Here is a 23516-nt window from a genome sequence, read left to right on the forward strand (position 1 = left end):
GCAATATCTTGAGCTTTGTGGATTTGTGAAAATCACAATTACCGATTTCTTGTAAGACAAACCCAACCGTGAATTGTCGCAACGAATAAATTAAGGGATTAAAGAAGGGATTAGAAAGAAAATCTTGTCGTACATGTGACATACTCAACAACAATGTCTTCAACAAGTGCTACAGTTTTTGGAAGCGGCTGTATTGTAACAGTTGAAACAAAAAATCATTAAAAATAAAGATCAGATGAAAATGTTACGCGAACTAATATCACCTCTCCATGTTACTTGTATACATAAAATGTAACGTCCCGAAAATCGAAAAGTCCACGTAAACCACATGCATGCAAATTATTAAATTCTTTGTTATTTTATTAAATTCTTTTAAAGCATAAAATGTATTTTATTTTATTAAATTGCGTTTAATTATTTTTATGAATTTTATGCATTATTATTGCATGATATGATTTAATTCATGAAATTTTAAAAGTTCATGCACTATGATTTTTAAGTTTCATTTCGCGCACGAACGAGGATCGGAGACCAGGAGATTTTCAAGAAAATTATTTTAATTACACGATTAATTTTTATTAATTAATATAAGATGTTTTAAAGTTATTTTTTAAAAAATTTGAGATTTATTGGGTATTTTTACCCGCAAGATTTTAATTTTTAACGATGCGTAAATTTTATCAAATCGGGAGACTTTTTGAGAGTTCGGCTAGTATTTTCAAAAACTTTCCAACAGGAAATATTTTTCGGGAGTATGTATGGATTTAATGAGCCAATTTTTATGTTCGTTGGACTTAAAACTCTTTTAATCTTTTAATTAAACCATTTAGGGTCATTGGTTATTTGATTAATAATTAATTAAATACTATAATTACTACCCTACAACCATTATCACCCACCACCCACCAGCCGTCCCCCCCTCTTCACCAGCAGCATTTTCACATGTGTATAGCAGCACTTTGCTGCAATAATTCGGTCATCTTCATTTCCTTTCAAGCAAGCTCCTTCATCGCTTCTTCGTTGTCTCCCCGATGCGCGTCTCCTCAAGATTTCGAGCGTCTTATCATCAAAGCACGCCATGTACATTATTTCTGCATCATTTACGCCATAATACATGCTGATATGTGTGCCATTCACGTTTTTTTTTCAGTTCATGCATCGTTTTTACGGGTATGTTTCGGTTGAGCATGAAATGTATATTTGCTTTGCATCCACTCACGTTTTCTGGAATTGTGCAAAGGGACTGCTGTTTTGATGATGTTAAGGGAACGTTCAAGAGAGCAGAGCGAGGTTGTGAAGCTGGTGTAAGGTTTGGTGGGGTTTTAGAGTGAAGGCCGAGAGGGTGGCGGGCTAAAGGTTCCTCGTTTTCTTTGGTTAGATCGAGGGTTTAGTGCTTCCATCCGGGCGTGGCTCGATCCCAGCCAAGGAACCGACTCTCTTGGGTTCGTGACGTGGCAGGGAGAATGCTAGGAGTGGCTGGCCATGACCCTTTAACGGTTCGGAAAGGTTAGAAGCAAGGTTGATCTCGGTGATTCTTAGGGAGGGTAGTGGAGCCGTGCTGCACGTCCACTAGTTTGGGGGCTTGAGGTGTGGTTGATTCTGTCCAATGGGAGGTCCACGGACTGGTCTTGGTCATAGGATGGTTTAGTCTAAGGCTGGTCCAATCCGGAGTCGAGTTAGGAAGGAGATGGCCGAGCCTTGTTGCGTCATGGTTGGAGGCTAGTGCGCTGGATTATTCCAGCAGCTCTTGGGTTTGTTTTATGGGTCATGAGAGATCGAGAACTGCTGGTTTTAAGGCTGGACAAGGGTTGGGAGGAGGTGGACCGAAGTATTTCAAGGGTGGGAGCCATGTGTGAGTTATAGATTTGCACAAGCATAAAGGTAGGGCCGAGACTTTTGGGTGAATTCTGAAATTTTCAGCCGTGGGATTTAGGGTCTGGTGATTATGTGTTACGGTCTTTTAAGTGTATTTAAGGTGTGATAAAAAGTTGGGAAAGTTTGGTTAGGTTTCAGTTCGATTCGGGTTAAAATCGGGACCCCGGTCCAAGTTTTAAAACAATTCGGTTAAGTTATGAAATGAGCTCGAGTTTACGTCTAAGAAATACTTTTAAATATGTTTTGGGACATTTTTAAGAGTTTGGTAAGTTTCATATCAAAATAATGAGTTTTGGATTTATCCGGGATTTAATCGCCGCACGAAACCTTAATTAAAGGATTAATGGAAACGTCTAGATTTAAGCTTAATAAAATTATGGGAAATTATATTTAAACTCAAATAATTATTAGAAGTCTAAGTTTTTAATTTGGGAATTTTATGCTAAGTTTTGGTTTAATTCGGGAATAAAACGCATTATTATGTTATATGTAAATATTAATTTAAAGGTCATCGATTTAAGCCAAATAAAAATATGAGAAAATTCATGTAGGCTTAAATAATTATTTGGGACATGTTAGTGTCAGTGGAATTAAGAAAATGTCAAAAACATGGAATTTTACGCATATGGGTAAAACAGTAATTTTTGGGTTTCCAGGGGCAAAATAGTCATTTTGCACCCGGGGTGAGATTTTTGGTCCTGGCAGCGTCCTGAGCACAAATTTATGATATTTTAAATGTTAATGCATCATGATCACGATTTTAAGATTTTATAAAGATATACGTCGCATTCTTGGATTTAAGAAAAATTGCATAAATTCAAGATTTTTATAAGTGATGAAAATGATAATGTTTTGAATGATGAGAATTAGTTGTGGCTATCGAAGTATATGTAAATGCTGATGATGAGGCCTAGGCACAGTGGATGGGTGATCCTGTCACTGATGTTCGACAGCCGTCGGATACCGCGGTTCTATGTATGATGGATCCATCGTAAATGATGAATGATGTACGATAGTAACCTCTAATTAACTGAATTCACCAATGATAAATAATGAAAGATGAATGATGAACGATGAATGATGAACGATAAATGAATGATGAACGATGAACGATAAATGATAAACGATGAATGATGAATGATGATTAACGATGAGCTGTTTTGACACGTCATGATTTTACACGACATATTTATATTATGTTTTTTTAAAGTTCATGAAAGATATGTTTACGTATATGATGATATGAGATGACATGCTTTGACACGACATGATTTTACACGAGACGTTGATGTTCATGCTTTTAAAGTTCATGAAAGATATGTTTACGTATATGATGATATGAGATGACATTCTTTGACATGACATGATTTTACACAACACGTTTACATTATGCTTTTAAGTTAATGAAAGATATGTTGAATATGATATTTTTCACTGTTGTGTGCTAGATATATGTACTTGTTATTAATGGTGCAGGTGTGTTGAGTCTTTAGACTCACTAGGCGTGTGTGATGCAGGTGAGCTTAGTGATGAGGAGACTGGAGGTGTCGAACTCTAAGTAGGCAGACCTGGTAAGGTGACACGACCCGAGGACCACATGTTTTCCGCATTACGATTTATGAGATTGAGAGGAGATGAATATTTTCATACATTGATGATTTTAAGAATTTTATACGTTTATGTTTACGTATGATTTTAGACGGGTTGAGTTATTTTAAAATGCGCTATTTTTATTGACAAATATTTAATATCATTTTTAAATGTTATATTTTTCTATTACGATTTTTACTCCTTTACGTTTACGTTTGATGTTGGTCATTTTAAACTGTGATATTTTTATTGGTAAATAAATACGATTATTTTAAATGTTATTTTGTAGTAGTGAGCCTTATAAAAAAAATATTTCCGAATTTAAAAAAAATGAGCGAGACGTTACTTAAAAAATGTACAAAGCTGTAAAATAACATATATGGCAAAAGCAACAACCTCACTAAATTCATTGGCATGTGTCCTCATTATGATTTTATGATCTACATACAAATATATGTCGTACTTTCTTATTATCATTACAGTTGAACTGCAGGATATATACAGCAGATTATGTAAGATAAAATCTGATGTTCGTGGCATTAGATCAGCTACATTTTTACTCTAGGATTACCGATCAACTTCATAGAAAAAGTACGTAAAATGAAATATTTCCACATTAATACTATTAGGCTGTGTTTGGTTGAATGATAAAATTATGAAATGATTAAGTGATAAATGATAAAAAAAATGATTGAATTAGAAATATAATATATAATGATAAAATAATATTATGTTTGATATGATGGTTAAAAATGAGATAATTTAGAATCTTTTGATGAATTGACTAAATTGTTCTTCCACTATTGCGACGGCGGTTGGTCGGAGCTGTGGTGGCCAGTCGGAGGTGTCGGTGGTCGTCGGCCGACGGCTGTGGCGTCGGCCAGCGGAGGCGGCAGTGGTCTTCGGCGGCGACGGCGGTCGGCCGTTATGGTGTAGGCGGCGGACGGCCGTGGATGTGGTCGGCTAGCGGTGGAAGGCGGTCGGCGGTGGGGGGTGGTCGGCCGACGGCGGTTGGCGACGGCCAGGGGGGCGGTCGGTCGATGGTGGTCGACGGTCGGTGGTGGGTAGTGGTGGTGAGTTTGGATTTAGGAGAAAGGTAAATTAGAAAAATAGGATGGATTAAGAGTATGATGAATAATTCTAGGAGGTGAGAAGTGATTATTTTAACTCAGCTAATATAACATAATCATTCATAGGAGGAGGTTTGACTTGGCTAAATAAAAAATGTATCAAACATGAGATTAGCTTGGTTAAAAAAATAAACCTACATAATCAAGACAACCAAACACAGCCTTACAAGATGATTAGACCTTTATAAGTAGCCGTGAAATATAAAATACCGAAAAAAATATTAGCAGAGTCTCGTTTGCATATAATATATTCAACTACACATCAAAGTAAAGATGACGCAGCCAAAATGAGATAATGAGTACTCACGTTAAACTCATCCCCGAATCCATACATCACGTGTTGCACTGTAGAATCCAAATGAACGAGTGCCGGAAAATTAGTGAATAAAATACTGAACTAAAAAGAAATGAAATAGAAATGACTCACAATCTTTTTGAAACATTCCACGTTTGCGCTTTGAGGAGGATTCTGAAGGTTGGGACGGACCAACTCTTGCTTTCGAGGAAGATCCTGCAGCTGAATTAGTCATCCTCTGCACCTCGGAATTTTCCCTTCACACTACAAATAATGTCATTGTCATCAAAAGATTCTCGAATGCATGATAGATCAATTTTTTTTTATAGAAAACTTATATCAAAGAAAACGAGTGGAACCTTTTACAGTTAATAGAGTAATGCAATTTGTCCCGCTCCAGTTACATTAGGCGGGATGAAGATGAAACATATTTCCATATGTAATAAAATTATGTCATATTCAGTAAGTACTAGTTGGTGAAACATCAAACTTTCAGTGAGAATAATCTACCAGGTTCTAAAGCCACGGTAAACTCAGTATATATAATGGAAAAAACATTATGTATCCATGAAAATTAGAGTCAGAATAAAACAAGAAAAAGCTCAGAAAATCTAACGACGATAACTGAAATTCTTCTATACATAATATAACAAGGCTCTTGTGATCAACGATAATTATTCAAGTTATGAAATCAAGAGGAACTACTGCATTTTAGACCGATTCTAACTTGAAAACCAACTCCTAAAGACTTAAAAAAGAAAGAAATTCAACCTGAGATCGTTGCAGTTTCTCTCGATTGGTAAGAGAAAGAAACGTACAAACACACAGATACTGTCAAAACTTATAATTTTTATCCACTCTTACCAAAATAACATGCGACACACAGACACTAAAAGGAACGAAACGTATAAAACCAACAATAAAACAATTGATGAACAACGGATGAAAACCCATTATACATCATATAAAATAAGAATAAATACTGACGGAGCACCTCCACACCTTTTATTATGTACCCCAAAACCTAAACGGAGAACCTTAAAACATCGCAACGAACATGAAACACGCCAAGATTCGAATCCAAAATTGAATCCTTAGTTATAAATGCATCGGGATGCAGCGGAGTGTTGAATTTATCTCAGCCGCAAAAGGTGGGGCAACGACCGGTGCCAATGGATCTTCGGTTGATGGAGGCAGTCTACTTTGGGGCCGGTGAGACTGAAATATGTTCTTAAAATATTTATATATGGGCCTATTTCGGGCTTCTGATTTTCATTGAATTAAAATTTGATGTTACGAGCCCAACTTAAAATGGGCCAGTTCATCTTATACTGTATATAAGATTTTTTTTTTTGAAACACCAGAGATTTCTTAAACCAAGAAAGTCGTGATTTACATGTTTACTAATAAACAAATAACAACATTCATCAAACAATGTAAAACGATCAAGTCCATGCGAGACCAAAATAGGCGCAACACCATTGGCTGAACCACCTGCACGCTTGCACTGCTGAGCTTAAAAGCTAGCCATTCTCGATCCAATTAAACGAATGGATGAAACTACATATTCATCATCGGCATATTGAAGTGTGAGATTTGTGGAGTTTATGACATGTAGACGAATATTTACTCTTGCAATCTCGTTAGGACTTGTTCATACTTCTCATAATAGACACCACAAAAAAAAGGGGCTAGCGACAGTTTTAACCGTCGCCTAAAGGTTTAGGCGACGGTTTTAGCGACGGTTTGGTGGTCCGTAATCGGAGATCGCATCGCCTTCTATCAGCGACATTTTCTCAATAACCGTTAAACCGTCGCTAATTTAAGCGACGATTATATACAAACCATCGCTGAATTAAAGCGACGACTTTGTCAAAAACCGTAGCCTAATGAAGCGAATGTTTTTAATCAAAAAAAACTCATGCATGATTTACAAAATAAATAATCTACTACGCTAAAATTCATAAATAAAATACTACGCTAAAATTAATAAATAAAAAACTACGCAAAAATTAAAATTAAATATTAAATTTTCTGTAAAGAAAACGTTTTAAAAACCTGACGTGCGCGAAGATATACAGATCCACGTAAAAACCTGATCTAGATCGGCGACTGTTTGTTTGAAACCGTCGCTATTGGCGACGGTTTGTGACTACCGTCGCCAATGGCAACGGTTTTTGAAAAATCGTCGTCGATCTAGTTAGGCGACGGTTTTATTCACAATAGCGACGGTAGTCGAGAACCGTCGCTAATAGCGACGGTATACAAAAATCATCGCCGAATTTTGCCTCATATGGCGACAAACTTAAATATAAACGGTAAAAAAACCCGTCGCACAAAATGACGACGAGTTTGTTCGAACAGTCACAATATTAGCGACTGTTTTATGATAAACCTTCGCTAAACTAGCGACGGTTTTTGATAATCTCCACTGTTCTAAATGAGATGATTAAATTTCCACCTGAGAACCATATCTTTCGTATCAGAAAGCTAAAATCCCCAGTTAAAATCTTTCCCATTTTTGTTGCAATGTCTTGAGCTTTGTGGACTTGTGAAAATCACAATTACCGATTTTTTGTAAGACAAACCTAACCGTGATTTGCCTTAACGAAGAAATTAAGGGATTAAGGAAGGGATTAGAAAGAGAATCTTGTCATATCTGTGACATACTCCACAACAATGTCTTCAACAAGTGCTACAGTTTCTGGAAGCGGCTGTATTGTAACAGCTGAAACAAAAAATCATTAAAAATAATGATCAGATGAAAATGTTACGCGAACTAATATCATCTCTCCATGTTACTTGTGGACATAAAAATTGTACAAAGCTGTAAAATAACATATGTGGCAAAAGCAACAACCCCACTAAATTTATTGGCATGTGTCCTCACTGTGATTTTATGATCTACATACAAATATATGTCGTACTTTCTTATTATTATTACAGTTGAACTTCAGGATATATACATCATATTATGTAAAATAAAATCTGATGTTCGTGGCATGAGATCAGCTACATTTTTACTCTAGGATTACTGATCAACGTCATAGAAAAAGTACATGAAATGAAATCTTTCCACATAAATACTATTAGGCTGCGTTTGGTTGAATGATAAAATTATGAAATGATTAAGTGATAAATGATAAAAAAAATGATTGAAGTAGAAATATAATATACAATGATAAAATAATATTATGTTTGGTATGATGGTTAAGAATGAGATAATTTAGAATCTTTTGATGAATTGACTAAATTGCTCTTCCACTATTGCGACGGTGGTCGGTCGACGTTGTGGTGGCCGGTCGGAGGCGTCGGTAGTCGTCGGCCGACGGCGGTGGCATCGGCCAGCGGAGGCGGCAGTGGTCTTCGGCGGCGACGGCGGTCAGCCGATATGGCGACGGCGGCAGACGGCCGTGGATGTGGTCGGCTAGCGGTGGTCGACGATCGGCGGCGGGGGGTGGTCGGTCGATGGTGGTCGACGGTCGGTGGTGGGTAGTGGTGGTGAGTTTGGGTTTAGGAGAATGGTAAAATTAAAAAAATAGGATGTATTAAGTGTATGATGAATAATTCTAGGAGGTGATGAGTGATTATTTTAACTCACCTAATATAACCTAATCATTCATAGGAGGGATTGACTTGGTTAAATAAAAAATGTACCAAACATGATATTAGGTTGGTTAAAAAAAATAAACCTACCTAATCAAGGCAACCAAACACAGCCTTACAAGATGATTAGACCTTTATAAGTAGCCGTGAAATATAAAATACCGAAAAAAATATTAGCAGAGTCTCGGTTGCATATAATATATTCTGCTACACATCAAAGTAAAGATGACGCAGCCAAAATGAGATAATGAGTACTCACGTTAGACTCATCCCCGAATCCATACATCACGTGTTGCACTGTAGAATCCAAATGAACGAGTGCCGGAAAATTAGTGAATAAAATACTGAACTAAAAAGAAATGAAATAGAAATGACTCACAATCTTTGTGAAACATTCCACGTTTGCGCTTTAAGGAGGATTCTGAAGGTTGGGACGGACCAACTCTTGCTTTCGAGGAAGATCCTGCAGTTGAATTATTCATCCTCCGCACCTCGGAATTTCCCCTTCACACCACAAATAATGTCATAGTCATCAAAAGATTCTCGAATGCATGATAGATCAATTTTTTCTCGAAAACTTATATACAGCTAATAGAGTAATGCAATTTATCTCGCTCGAGTTACATTAGGCAGGATGAAGATGAAACATATTTCCATATGTAATAAAATTATGTCAGATTCAGTAAGTACTAGTTGGTGAAACATCAAACTTTCAATGAGAATAATCTACCAGGTTTTAAAGCCACGATAAACTCAGTATATATAATGGAAAAAACATTATATATCCATGAAAATTAGAGTCAGAATAAAACAAGAAAAAGCTCAGAAAATTGAACGACCAAAACTGAAATTCTCCTAGACATAATACAACAAGGCTCCTGTGATCAACGATAATTATTCAAGTTATGAAATCAAGAGGAACTACTGCATTTTAGACATTATAACTGGAAAACCAACTCCTAAAGACTTAAAAAAGGAAATAAATTCAACCTGAGATCGTTGTCGTTTCTCTCGATTGGTAAGAGAAAGAAACGTACAAACACACAGAAACTGTCAAAACTTATAATTTTTATCCATTCTTACCAAAATAACATGCGACACACAGACACCAAAAGGAACGAAATGGATAAAACCAACAATAAAACAATTGATGAACAACAGATGAAAACCCACTATACATCATATAAAATAAGAATAAACACTGACGGAGCACCTCCACACCTTTGAGTATGTACCCCAAAACCTAAACGGGGAACCTTAAAACATCGCAACGAACATGAAACATGCCAAGATTCGAATCCAAAATTGAATCCTTAGTTATAAATGCATCGGGATGCAGCGGAGTGTTGAATTTATCTCAGCCGCGAAAGGTGGGGCTAGACTTGTCAAATTGGGTTAGGCCCGTCTAGTCGGCCCGTCCTGCTATAAAAATTGAACGGGTTGGGTTGATTAAATAGCAGTCTATTTGGAGGCGGGTCAAATGGGCTGAGCCCGTTTGGGTTGCGGGTCAAGATGGGTCGGGCCCAAACGGGCCCGCCAAATTAGGATAAAATTTTATATTTTTAGGTTTTAAGTTTTATATAAAAATTGGAATAAGTTTCATGCGCCTCCATGTCTTAGAACAAATATATTGATAATTTACTCTTACAACAAATATACATAAAGAAAGTAAAAAAAATAAATTTACAGATATACATAAAGAAAACAAAAGGGAAGAAATTCCTGTAAATTTTATTCATGAATCTTAAAATAAATTTTAAGCATAGCAGTTGCTTGTGAAACGAAGAGTGTTTTCGTTTGAAGTCCGACGAGTTGCAGTGAAATTTTGTGGACCCGACGGAGGTTTGCTAATTATGTGTATTGTTGAATACATAGTATTTTTTAAAATTTACAACCGTTCCTTTCCTCGACTTTACGTTCTCTTCCATGTCTCAATCTTCATGTTTGGTTTAAACACTTTACTTTTTATGGATTATGTTGTATGATTCTTAATTTCTTATTTCAATGTTTTTAATTATTTTATGAAATTATTTGACTGAAATATGTTTAGCATTTTTTTCTTAAAAAAATAAGCGGGTCGGCCCGCTTAACTCGCGACCCAAAGTGGGTTGGGTTGGGTTGACCATTTAAAGGCCCGCCATCTGGCCCATCCCGCCAACCCATTTTGACATGTCTAGGTGGGGCAACGACCAGTGCCAATGGATCTTCGATTGATGGAGGCGATCTACTTTGGGGCCGGTGAGACTGAGATATGTTCTTAAAATATTTATATATGTGAGATTTATGGAGTTTATTACATGTAGACGAATATTTACTCTTGCAATCTCGTTAGGACTTGTTCATACTTCTCATAATAGACACCACAAAAAAAACAGGGGCTAACCATCGATAAAACCGTCGTCTAAAGGGTTAGGCGACGATTTTAGCGACGGTTTGGTGGCCCGTAACCGGAGGTCGCGTCGCCTTCTATTAGCGACAGTTTTGTTGAAAAATATCGCCGCTAAGCGACGGTTATATACAAACAGTCGCTGAATTAAGCGACGGTTTTTGAAAAAACCGTAACGTCGCTTAATGAAGCGAAGGTTTTTAATTTTAAAAAAAACTCATACATGATTTACAAAATAAATAATCTACTACGTTAAAATTCATAAATAAAATACTACGCTAAAATTCATAAATAAACTACTACGCAAAAATTAAAATTAAATGTTAAATTTTCTGTAAAAAAAACGCTTTAAAAACCTGACGTGCGCGAAGATATGCAGATCCATGTAACGCTGGAAGATCACACCGACGAGCAAATCTACGAAATTAATACGAAAAAATGTTAGTAAAACGTAAAAAAAATCGAAACTGCGAAAAAATTGATAGAGTTTCGCTACTACCCGAGAAAAAATGCGAAAATCACTGAAGAAAATGTTCGCGAACCTCGGTTATATAGAATAATAGCTATAGTTTTTCAAAAAACGTCGCCGATATCGGTTTTTCAAAAACCGTCGCCGATATAGAGCGACGGTTTTTGAAGAGCATCTCTATTTTGCGACGGGTAAAAAACACGTCGCCTAATATGGCGACGGACTTAAATATAAACATCGCCAAAGGCGACGGTCAAAAAACCTGTCGCACAAAATGGCGACGGATTTGTTCAAACAATCGCAATATTAATGACGGTTTTATGATAAACCGTCGTTAAACTAGCGACGATTTTTGATAAACCGTCACTTACTTTAGTAGGCGATGGTTTTATTAAAAACCGTCGCTTTAGACCGTCGCTACTAAAGCGACGGTTTAACAAAAATCGTCTCTATAATAGCGACGGTTTATCCTATAACCGTCGCTAATCCAACCATTTTTTTGTAGTGAGATGAATAGATTTCCGAGTCATTTCGCCATCCCGACTAGTGATCGTTTTGATCATTTGGAGCAATTCGATTAATTTAGTAGATCATATTAGGAGGTCATAATCAAATGACTATAGATTGAACCTACCAAATTTTTACAGTACGCTGATTAGATGTTCATGGTCTGACAGTAGTACGATATCTTCCAAAACCAAGTTGTGTAACGCGACACTGCCTACGCGCTAATTAGCTTACGATGTCGAAACTTTTTTGGTATTGATTGAAGACTAGCATCAGACTCTAATATGACTTGATTTCATTGATATTTAAAAACCAACATAATTTTTTCTCGAATGGTCAGACACAACAAAAAAACGGATGGATTAGCGACGGTTATAAGATTATTTATGAATTTAATATTTATTTTTTGCGTAGTAGTTTATTTATGAATTTTAGAGTAATATTTTATTTATGAATTTTAGTGTATTAGATTATTAATTTTGTAAATCATGCATGAGTTTTTGTTTTAATTGATAGATTAAAAATCGTTACTTCATTAAGCTACGGTTTTTTGAAAGACTGTCGCTTAATATTGCGACGGTTTTTCAAAAAACCGTCGCTTTCAATCAGCGACGGTTAAGTTTAACCGTCGCTTAAATTGGCGACGGTCTATATATAACCGTCGCTTAAATTAGCGACGGTCTGTATGTAATCGTCGCTTAAACTAAATCGTCGCTAAATTAGCGACGATATTGTTCAACAAAATTTTCGCTATATAAAAGCGATGCAACCTCCGGTTACGGACCATCAAACCGTCGCGTAACCCTTGAGGCGACGGTTAAAACCGCCGCTAGCCCCCTTTTTTTTTTAGTGAGAAGTTCTGCAACATGGACTGAGAGGATTCCCTCTAAGCACATAGTCTGAACCATTGACACTATTCCATGCTCATCCCTCGCTACCACCTCAATACCCACTCCTTGAGATTTTTGTACCACAACCGCTAGGTGCAATCCAAGAAGAAGATTGTGTTTGGGATGGAGTCTTTAGTGATTTTGCTGATTGACAAGCTAGATGATATTTCCAGAGTGAGATGAAATGAAACCAATTCAACTGGCCTCAACAATCTACCCCCATGGATAAATTTATTGTTATCAAGCCAAATGCTCCATGATATCATTGAAAAATAACTTAGATCCTCTCCTTTTCCAAACGATAAGACCCAACACCAAAGGTCCATGAACGAATTACCCTTAAAGTGTGACAGCAGCCACCATAGAGAAGATCTTGCCCACAATGCAGATTGCGTATAAGAACAAAACCAAATGGAAAATCCAATTTTGATGTTTGGAAAAAAAATTTTATATAAGAATTCCATTTTATTACATTGACGTTAAATACATATAATTATATTAATGTATGTTGAATTGAATTTAATAATAAATACAATCTAATACAAAATTGGCAATATATAATGGGAACTGCCTTGAGACCTAGGCTTTAATTTCAAATAAATATAAATATACATCAAGCGAGACCATAGACACACATGGTGGGTGACACATTAAAATTTATAATTTTATTCTAATAAATAAATTTAATAAAACTTTATATATTTGTAGTAAAGTGTAAAATTTATAAATCAAATATCAAAATTATAAAAAAAAATTCATTTAAAAATCAACTCATGAGCTTACTCTGAATATATTTACAAACTAACAGATCGAATATTATAAAATTTGAATTATTTTAAAAAAAATTCATTAAACAATCTCAAAATATACGTCGAATTGAGCCATCACATACATACATCGCAGGCGACACAGGTAGCACAATCTACCTATCGCCAGACTATTATGTATCGGCAATGTCAGGCATTAGTATATGATTTGACATTTTGGCTTCGTTAGGTTAATTCAGAAATTTTATTTTAATATGAAAAACCAATTATTTATCTTTAATCAGATTTTTATGTGGGCCTATGTCATTGAATTGGCTTGGAATGTTGGTGTCGGATTAAGCTTATTTCATTTGATTGTTGTCTCGTTTATATGTTAATATTTGAGACAATAAATGATTGATTGGTTTCTATTTATGTGGAATGTATTTTGATTTTAAGTAAATATTTTTTTCTTTTTGAAATGTCAGTTAATTCAGTTACTAAAGGAAATAACATATTTTCAATTGTGTTTTCTTTTGCTCGGATTTGTCGAAAAATTCGATCTGTTCGATCTACTAGACGAAAAAATTGCAAGATTTTTTTTATATATACGAGTATTCCTTAAAATATCAAAAATAGAGTTATTTTTTTTTTGTTTTTAATAATATACTTGTTACAAATATCTGACATCAAATATTAAAACAAATAATAAAGAATACCTTATAAAAACAAAAAATTATATCACACATTAGTCGACTTTTTTGGAATAGTACCTTATTTGGATTTATAACTAGACAAAAACTTGTGTGACACGGTCTCACGGATCGTATTCTGTGAGACGGATATCTTATTTGGGTCATCCATAAAAAATTATTACTTTTTATGCTAAGAATATTATTTTTTATTGTGAATATCGGTAGAATTGACCCGTCTCACAGATAAATATCCGTGAAACCGTCTTACAAAAGACCTACTCTTATAATTAACATTCTTCTTTTCCAAAGACCCATTTATATAATCATGAGCTCTAACTTTCTTACGGAATAATTAATATTTATTAAATCAGGAATTTAATTAACTGTTTATATGTTATTTACTGGATATATATTTGAAGTAGTGATATAATATATTAAAACAAAAAATTGTCATATTTTGATCGAATTGGCCACGTGCATGTAAAAAGTCAGCCCGTGGAATGTGTTTTGTCAGTGTTTCGTGGGCCGACAAATCCAGCCGATGTCTTAGGAAAACTGTGAAGATTTTACCGACACGTCATCTTGCCTTTCTAGACGTGACATTCACGTTATAAATTAGAATTTCTGCATTTTGGATAATATATACACAAAGCATATATAAAGATTAAAATTATAAAAAACAATAAGATGAAAAAATTATAACATTCTAATGTAAAACTAAAAAACAAAAATATATTAAATAAATTAAGCAGAATTTCCATGGACATTTCCCTTGTGTGCTTGGAAAACCGAAATTTCCACAAAATGGAGAGATATTTGCATATAATTTTCATCCATTTCACTGTGCTTTTATAAAATTTAATATAATATATATTTGCTTTTCATTAGAAATTTTAACTATATTATTAAACACTTGTGCTAACTAATATTTTTTTCTCTGTTACCATTATTTTATTTAAATTTCAAATATCGAAGCAAAAATCTATTAACATAATTTCTATATAGTATCATAAAATTTTATACGGAAATAGTCTCTATAATTTTACATTTTAATATAGTTTCTAATTTTTTAAATTGAAAAAACGAGTAAATAAATTTAAACAATCGGTCATACCGTGTATATAACTATCTATAATATATTGTTAAGTTTGAGACCTTTAAATTAACTAATTTTTTGTGTAAACGTCTGTTTTAATAATTATATATATTAATAAAATGATAAAACTTCAATTTTTTTTTTGATATTTTTTTAATTAATATATCCAAATTATAATGTTGTCTCTCATAATTTTTTTATTTTTTATAATTTTATTTTAAACATCATTTAAATATAAATTAAATAAATAAAAAAAATATTAGACAAACACCAACAAAACTATTTGAAATTGTAAATGACAGTGGGGGGAACAAAAGCGCGTGTTGCAGAGTCATATGTATAAATAAATTCAGAAAGAAAAAAAGAAAGATTGCTTCCTGCTGAATTGCTTGCGTTTTTCTCTCTTCCTACGGCACAAGACTTCTTGAAGAATCAGCGATATCAAAGATCGTTGTTTGCGTAATTGTATATACTTATATAGACACACACGTATATACGTAGAGAATCGCATAGAAAAGTATTTCAAGTTTGATAAGAAATTTACAATCTTTCTGTTTGAAATGGATGCATTGTGTTTGAAGGCAGGGATTCAAGCACTGGCGGCGGCGCCGATTGCTACCACGGTTAATGGGGGCTTCCGTCTGAGTGCGGCGACGGCGGAGAATCCGTCGGTTTCGGCTGCGCCTCGTGGAAATATGCGGTGGGGGTTCAATTTCGGGAACCCGCTGAGATCTTTGTGGCCGGGAGGTCGAAACCGGTGCGAGCCAGCAATCGCGGTGGACGACGCGGTTTTGGTGGAGGAGAAGGAAGAAGAAATCGAGGAGAATGAAGAAGACGCGCTCGGAGAGAATTGGGTCTTCGATATTCAGTCTGTCGAAAGTGATGGAGTGAGATTGGAAGTAGGTGACGATAAAATCTGTGATGAAGAGAACGAAGAATGCGATGCATGCGGGATTGATGATGATGATGAAAAGTTCGAGTTTAATAGAGAATCGTTTTCGAAACTGCTTCGAAAGGTGCCTTTGGCAGAAGCTAGATTGTATGCTCGTATGTCTTATTTGGGGACTTTGGCTTATTCAATCCCTCAGATTAAGGTATGATTTCACTTAAAGTTTAGATATTTTATCAGTTTTTGTGAAAGAGAAAAAAGGGTATGAAAGAAGATAGATGATCTGCAAGATTCGTGTTGTTTTTGTTTTCTTGTTAAAGCTTTCTTGGGGTTCTGCTAGCTTCTGTTAGATTGTGGATTTTCTTGAAAAAAATTTGTTCTTTTCAAGAAATTGGGATCTTTGTATCTGAATAATGGATTAGAGTTCCTTCCACCATGGCTTCTGTTTGCTTAGCTCCATTGTTTGTTTTCACAATAGCTTCTTTCAATTTTGGCGCTGTTTAATTTCTTGACTATTTGTTTGCTTTTTAGTTTAATATTTTTGTATTTGTAGCATTGCTTTGATTAATATTCATATGAATGTGATTTGGTGCTTGGAATGGAGTTTGCCTGCAGTTTTATTGTTCTTTAACATTGGTTTGAATGATGTTGCAGCCTGAGAGTCTTCTAAAGAATCATGGATTGCGGTTCTTGACTTCTTCCATGGAGAAGAAAGAACAAGCTGCAAAATCCAAGAAAGAGAAGTTATCAGTTGTAGCTGAAGCTCAAGAGGAAGAAAGAAATGAAATAAAGCAGGAAGGAAGGGAACCAGACCGGCCAAGTGCATCTTCCGCGTATCAAATTGCTGCTTCCAAGGCTTCTTATTTGCATTCTCATTCAAAATCCACGGGAAGTGAGAATTTGTCACGAAAGATCGATGGAAGTACAGTCAGCGTTGATATGATAAATAAGGAGGTGGCATCATTAATTGGAACCACAGATTCGGTGACTGCAGTTGTTGCTGCTAAAGAGGAAGTAAAACAAGCTGTAGCAGATGATTTGAACTCAACTCGCGTGTCACCATGTGAGTGGTTTGTCTGTGATGATGATCGGAGTGCCACTCGACTCTTTGTAATACAGGTATTGAAAAGAAGGCCAAGTGATTGTATACATCATTGTGATTGTTTCTGAATTTGGTCATTTGATGAGTTGGGTGGTTCTATTTCTAAACCTTTGGGATGCTTCAATACTCTCAGGGATCTGAATCGATGGCATCATGGCAGGCTAATCTCCTTTTTGAGCCCATTCACTTTGAGGTAATATATCGGTGTACCATTTCTCAGACATTATAAAAGTGCTGTGTCGTGAAAGTTTCATGAATTGCATCAAATGCATCTTCTTCAGGGACTAGATGTGCTTGTGCACAGGGGCATATACGAGGCTGCAAAGGGTATGTATGATCAGATGTTGCCTGAAATCCAGGCTCACCTTAAATCTCATGGAGATCGTGCCACTCTTCGTTTCATGGGGCATTCTCTCGGTGGAAGTTTATCATTGCTTATAAACCTCATGTTACTGATAAGAGGAGCAGCGCCCCGTTCATCTTTACTTCCTGTTATAACTTTTGGCGCGCCATCTATTATGTGTGGAGGGGATCGCCTATTGCGCACCCTTAAATTGCCTCAAAATCACGTTCGGTCGGTCATAATGCACCGAGATATTGTCCCTCGTGCCTTTTCTTGCAATTACCCCGACCATGTCACCCGATTTCTCAAGGCCATAAATGGGAACTTCCGAAATCTTCCATGTCTTGATAAACAGGTAAACATTCACTTTCTGAAACTGTTACCAATCTTTGGTCAATTAATTATACACATCTTAAAATCTTATGTGCGGAACTTTTCATCAACAGAAGCTGTTATATGCTCCCATTGGCGAGTTTCTAATTCTTCAACCAGAAGATAAATTATCTCCAAACCACGACCTCCTTCCTTCGGGAAGTGGCCTGTATGTTTTATCCAGTCTAGCATCAGATTTTTCCAAATCAGAGAAGCGATTCCGAGCTGCGCAGGCCGTTTTCTTAAACACCCCTCACCCTCTGGACATATTAAGCGACCGTTCAGCATATGGTTCACAAGGAACCATTCAAAGAGACCATGATGTGGGCATTTACTTGACAGCCGTTCGGCACGTGATCCGTAAGGATCTTAACTGTATAAGAAAAGCTAAGAGGGAACACCGCCGCAAAGTTTGGTGGCCACTCTATTCACCAGGAGTTGATGCTGGTATCATTGTGAGTAGGCCGGTTACGACAGTGGACCTGATGGGCGAAGTTCGATGCAAGTTATCTGTGGTTACAGAGACTAGTACAGAGACATTGAAACGGTTGGGTTCGTTGGTTAGGTCGAAACACATGCATTGGCTTGTGGTTCTCTTGTTTCCTTCTAGATTGTTGATTTGAGACCTATAAAATGGATCAAAGTTTAGTAGTGTTTCGTACTGGAAAGTGATTCTTTTGTAATGACCAGATCGCAAACGCCTGGCAGTTAGGCGAGTAGATGATTCTTTATTCTATTGGCCATACAAGCAAGCAATTTGTGTTCCATTGATTTGTGGACTGGGTACTTGGACACCACTTCATAGTCATATAATTTAGTATTGATTTACATCTCCATTTATTTATCTGATATAAATTTGTCACAGTTTTAGTATTAACTTACATCTCAATATCGTTCCAAAAAAACGGGGGAAAAAACTTGCATCATTTTCTTGGAAATTGCGTTTGAAATATGAGCTTAATCTTCCAAACGTCCGCTACTAGTTATTGTCACACTCGGGAGAGTTGAAAGCGCATTTTTGGGAAATAAAAAACAGACATTGTTGCGGCATAGATGATCTTTCAATAAGTACAAAATATCCTCCCCCAACATCCATAATATATGAACCACAGATTTATCTGTATTAGATTTTGAGTCAGAGAACGAAACCGTGTTTGTGTTGCCTTTTATCTAGGCGATTTCTGAGAAATATACATCCTGATTTAAAAATTTTCTTTGATACAAAGTACTAACATTAGTATATACCATGATGTGTGTGTGTGTATGTGTATACATGTAGATGATTACATGTAAAATATATACGCGAATATATACTTTTTCCATGGCGGGGGGTGCGGCAATTCTAGTCATTTCACTGTCGAGTAACTCTCATTTGGGAAGTAAAGGCTTTCAAAATGTATTCTTTAATCTTCTTTTCCAATTATACATAATTTCTCCTCTCCTGTACCGAATGCAATGTATGGGGTTGGGGCCATATAGCTAAGGCCCTGTTATTCATATACGCCAAAATAGTAGCCAAACTATACGAGTAGAAAAAACTTGTGGATTTGATCAAGGGAGTATTGGTGCCAAAATAAGGGTCCCAAGTCTAAATGGCTCAACACTTGATACATATCCATCCAACAAAGCAGACACACCTTGGTCCATCTGCAAGTGGCTAAAACTGTCATCCAAAGCTTACTGCATCCTCTTGCGACTTGAATGGTGTGGAACCTGCCAATTTGACTAAATACCATTCAGCAAAATATCGCGTCGCCAGTAACGGTTACCTTAAGAACATATTACAGATTTCCCCTGGACTACCTAGTCCGATGATAAAATTTGGAGATGGACATGGACTTTTCTTGAAAAATGATCTCCACTCCAAAATTATACGTGCTTGACTTGAAACAATTTTGAGATGGTTGACCCCATACAAAATTTTCTAAGGTGCATGTGATTAAATACATAAACACGCTGGAAAGACTCGTCTTGATATATTGTGGACAATCGTCGGATCTGAGACGTTACACTGTCAACTTTAGTTCCAACAGAAATTTGAAGCAAGAAACAAATCTCAACACATACATGGTCATGTTCCATATGGACTTCGAGAGCTGAAAATAAAAGAACAGACAGGATTGCTTGGTAATTTGAAATCGAATAAGACCAGAGATATCACTTATCAGTGCTGATGATTAAAAATTTATTACTCGATATTGAATCCAGTATTACATGACATCGCTTGAAAGAAGTCGGGAGGAACAGGTACAACGTTTGATTTTAACACACGATTACTGTATAACAAACTATAAACTGATTTTTCCAGCTAAGTACCAAGAATGGATGGCAAGACTGCCGAATGACATAATATTTGCAAGAGAAGACAATCCATGAATCATTCCAAATTTCTTGTTCATGGAAGCAAGCTTTGGGTTCTTCTTTGCAACTTCTTGGTTCTTTGTCCAACCAACTTCTTCCCCGATATTTGCTTCTCTCTCCACTTTGTGCCTTTCTTTCATCATCTGCTCCAACATTGAGAAAACAAGGCCATGCATTAAATGACTAGAATACTAAGAGAGAATTCCAAGTGTACAATCTTCTGAAATTTATCCACAACTCTAATGGAATCAAATTGATTAATAAAGTTTCTACAACAAAAGAACATCATAGGGCAACTGTATTGGAGAGAGATACGGGGACAAGTTGAATTATGTCTCATCCCTCCCCTCCGCTCCACAACCACATGGGACAGTTCCTCAAGATCAAGAGATAACACACTGGACGTGTTACGGAGTATGGAACCAGGCAGCACGAGCTCAATCAACACAGACCTAATAACACACTAAGCTCTCTATCAAACGATAAAAAAGAAGGGCCCGGTACATACACTTTGGATGGGAAAACAGCATAAAAGGAGGTGGGGGGGCCATGCTTATCAGTTATCGGAGGGCGACTCGGGTATTTCTAGCTTGAGCTGGGGCCTAGATAGGGGTGTACAAAAGAAACCAAAAAACCGATCCTAAACTACACAAATGAAAACAAAAAATTCTGTTTGATTTTAAACCGAAACAGAAAAGTTCGGTATAGTTAGTGGTTTCACGGTTGTAATTTGCAGATTAAACAGAAAAGTGAACCAGAAATAATTTTTGCGGTTAAAACTGAACCCAAACCAATACCAATTCAAAGCTTTTAAGTATTTTAATTTTTTCTACAGTATTTGTTTGTTATTATCTAACTTTCTCAAGAAATATTGTAAATTTCTCTAAACGAGGGTTCTTTTTCTACATAAAATGAATAAATTTTACAATAAGTAAAGATTTTCAGTTTAAAATTCGATTTGAGCTAAAACCAAACCGCAATTTTCAATTGGTTCAAATTTGATTTGGTGTAATTTGGGGTTCGACTTTGGTGCAGCAACGATTAATCAAACTTGGAGGTTTAAAAAAAAAACCAAAACTGCCCACACTGAAACGATGTATACCCGTACACGACGATGGGTAAGTCATATACCTGATTCATCTTCCTTTTTTTATCATTTTTTAGATGGATTCCCTTGATACGGGACTACGGGTAGTTTCAAAGTTGAGTCTTCTTTGATAATAAAAATATATATTAGCTCCTAGTATTTTAAATGTCATTGTAAGAGGACATCCGTCAACTTAACTCTGTCTCTATTAGATGAAAGAATCAAAGCTTTAAAAAGCATCAGTATCCACAATCCGAACTTTATCATAACTGCAGAATCATTAGTCTGACATATTTCAGTAAGTCTATAAACTTGCGATGTCATATTCGATAGTGATGACTGATGATTAAAAACAGTAACACAGTGACAGTGGTGTTTGTACCTCAATGGTCATGGGTGTAAAGACTACAAGGTTGCTGAGATTGAAACCAAAGGCAGCAAGTAAAAATCCCAGTTGGTACTTCTCAGCAGCTCCTGAGGACTTCCACGGGTGCAAGTACCCGAAAGCCCCGAGTGCAACAGCACAACATACCCCCACCATTGAAAAGTAGGCCGGGAACATTTTGCTCTGCAAATTACCAAACTGATGCCTAGGGAAATTCCTACAGAAAACACGCATCTATTATTGACATCCAATGATAACTCCCCGAGTTTTGTATTATATAAACAAGATCCCTTCATTCTCGGAGAAATACTTCTTGGACCAATTTAATTAATAAAAAAACAAAATTTGAATCTTTTTAATGGCGAGGTAGGAAGATAACGCAACGAGTTCATAAAACTATCATCACCAAGTGCTTCCCAGATTCAACATCTCCTGTCAACATCATCCCAATTACCATGAAAGACTAAAACCCCGCAATGGGAAAATGAATGGAGTGGTTGCAATTTTACAAACATCTCGAGGTTTAAAAATGGCATCCCTCGCTTTCTTTTATTATCGATCAAGTTAAGCATAAATACGAAAAAGAGAGACAATACTTGAACATGATGATGCCGCCTATGAAAGTAACCCATAAAGCGGCACCCCAGGCCGTGGAGAAGCAGAGAAGGTAAGCCAATTTGACTACAGTGACGATTATGGGCAAATTCTGTCCGCCGTATATCGATCCAAAGGATTCCGGCGAGAAAATCACCCCCACCGCCAAAAATGCCACCGCGGTTGTAAATCTTGTCAGCCAAGCCATATTTTTTCACGAAAGTCAGATTGAAATTCACCAATTCCTGGCTAAAATTTTCAGAATTAAGGACAGAACTGCGTCAAATTTGGAGGTTTCTGCTAGATTCTCTTATAATTCATCGCCGCAACAGCCAACCACCACAGATTCCGCTACTGCGGTAGGAACATATCCATCGACTAGATAGCCGCATGAATTCTAATATGGATCGCGTGACCACCCGGAATTCTTACCCATTGAACCCGACCCGAATATTGACCTCCACTGGATCAATTTTTATTATGTTTTTTGTATGATAAAATAGCAATGATAATTTATTATCTTTCTTTTATATTTTTCGAAAACGAGAATTGATATATGCCCTAGTTCAAAGCTTCTATTGATATGCGCATAATGCATAATTATTTTTGTATCAGAACTCAAAAAGTTATATCATATATTTTCAACAACATATTTTGATAATATTGTCATCAATAAATGTTTATTATCAAAATTTACTCTAGTGATTATTTTATCTTTAGACATCGTACAAATATTTATATTTGTGCATAATTAATCATGAGTTATTTTGATTTAAATTAGTTATTTGTGTGTTATTTTATTCCGCTGAGTGTTGTCACTAGTTATTACAACATTTGAGATAACATTTAAATTTGATCACACAAGTGACACAACCTTTTAAAGCTTATACATTTTATGTTAAACAAAACATGAGTAGGTTTCTTGTGAGACAGTCTCACGAATATTTATCTATGAGACGTGTCAATTCTACCGATATTCACAATAAAAAATAAAACTATTAGCATAAAAAATAATATTTTTTCATGGATGACCCAAATAAGAGATCTGTCTCACAAAATACGACCCATGAGACCGTCTCACACAAGTTTTTGCCACAA

General features: G+C 36.0%; 3 protein-coding genes across 5 annotated transcripts; 1 reads left to right on the plus strand and 2 right to left on the minus strand.

Annotated features, from left to right (window-relative positions):
- Positions 1 to 110: 110 nt before the first annotated feature.
- On the minus strand, positions 111 to 11440 carry LOC142537144 (transcription initiation factor TFIID subunit 13-like). The gene is made up of 4 exons (XM_075642705.1): positions 11239 to 11440; positions 5023 to 5147; positions 4903 to 4940; positions 111 to 188 (listed from the first exon to the last, which is right to left on the minus strand). The coding sequence occupies exons 1-4, from the start codon at positions 11265 to 11267 to the stop codon at positions 111 to 113; spliced, it is 270 nt and encodes an 89-aa protein (XP_075498820.1). The 5' UTR covers positions 11268 to 11440.
- Positions 11441 to 15644: 4204 nt separating this feature from the next.
- On the plus strand, positions 15645 to 18827 carry LOC142523905 (phospholipase A1 PLIP2, chloroplastic-like). Of its 3 annotated transcripts, none has more exons than XM_075627644.1 (6): positions 15650 to 15750; positions 15867 to 16379; positions 16829 to 17293; positions 17410 to 17469; positions 17558 to 17974; positions 18066 to 18827. In XM_075627644.1, exons 2-6 carry the CDS (start codon positions 15981 to 15983, stop codon positions 18612 to 18614), a joined length of 1890 nt encoding a protein of 629 aa, XP_075483759.1. In that variant the 5' UTR covers positions 15650 to 15750; positions 15867 to 15980; the 3' UTR covers positions 18615 to 18827. The 3 variants fall into 3 exon arrangements, with proteins under 3 accessions (XP_075483754.1, XP_075483759.1, XP_075483766.1); XM_075627651.1 differs by having other exon boundaries at positions 15650 to 15744; XM_075627639.1 differs by having other exon boundaries at positions 15645 to 16379.
- A 1261-nt stretch (positions 18828 to 20088) lies between these two features.
- LOC142523922 (uncharacterized) lies at positions 20089 to 22841 on the minus strand. The gene is made up of 3 exons (XM_075627657.1): positions 22421 to 22841; positions 21822 to 22041; positions 20089 to 20495 (listed from the first exon to the last, which is right to left on the minus strand). The coding sequence occupies exons 1-3, from the start codon at positions 22624 to 22626 to the stop codon at positions 20280 to 20282; spliced, it is 642 nt and encodes a 213-aa protein (XP_075483772.1). The 5' UTR covers positions 22627 to 22841; the 3' UTR covers positions 20089 to 20279.
- Positions 22842 to 23516: the final 675 nt, after the last annotated feature.

Source organism: Primulina tabacum, chromosome 2 (assembly GCF_025594145.1).
Source record: "Primulina tabacum isolate GXHZ01 chromosome 2, ASM2559414v2, whole genome shotgun sequence".
NCBI classification, from domain to species: domain Eukaryota; kingdom Viridiplantae; phylum Streptophyta; class Magnoliopsida; order Lamiales; family Gesneriaceae; genus Primulina; species Primulina tabacum.

Bases quoted from the DNA above. Each gene is read 5' to 3' on its own strand.
- LOC142523922 (XM_075627657.1), bottom strand. From the start codon at position 22,626: ATGGCTTGGCTGACAAGATTTACAACCGCGGTGGCATTTTTGGCGGTG. The intron at 22,042-22,420 runs GTATTGTCTCTC...TGTTTTCTGTAG, and splicing joins GGCGGCATCATCATGTTCAA to GAATTTCCCTAGGCATCAGT. The intron at 20,496-21,821 runs GTACAAACACCA...ATGTTGGAGCAG, and splicing joins TTACACCCATGACCATTGAG to ATGATGAAAGAAAGGCACAA.
- LOC142537144 (XM_075642705.1), bottom strand. From the start codon at position 11,267: ATGGATCTGCATATCTTCGCGCACGTCAG. The intron at 5,148-11,238 runs GTTTTTAAAGCG...TGTAGTGTGAAG, and splicing joins CATATCTTCGCGCACGTCAG to GGAAAATTCCGAGGTGCAGA. The intron at 4,941-5,022 runs GTGAGTCATTTC...TGGATTCTACAG, and splicing joins TGGAATGTTTCAAAAAGATT to TGCAACACGTGATGTATGGA.
- LOC142523905 (XM_075627639.1), top strand. From the start codon at position 15,846: ATGGATGCATTGTGTTTGAAGGCAGGGATTCAAGCACTGGCGGCGGCG. The intron at 17,294-17,409 runs GTATTGAAAAGA...CAATACTCTCAG, and splicing joins CTCGACTCTTTGTAATACAG to GGATCTGAATCGATGGCATC. The intron at 17,470-17,557 runs GTAATATATCGG...CATCTTCTTCAG, and splicing joins TTGAGCCCATTCACTTTGAG to GGACTAGATGTGCTTGTGCA.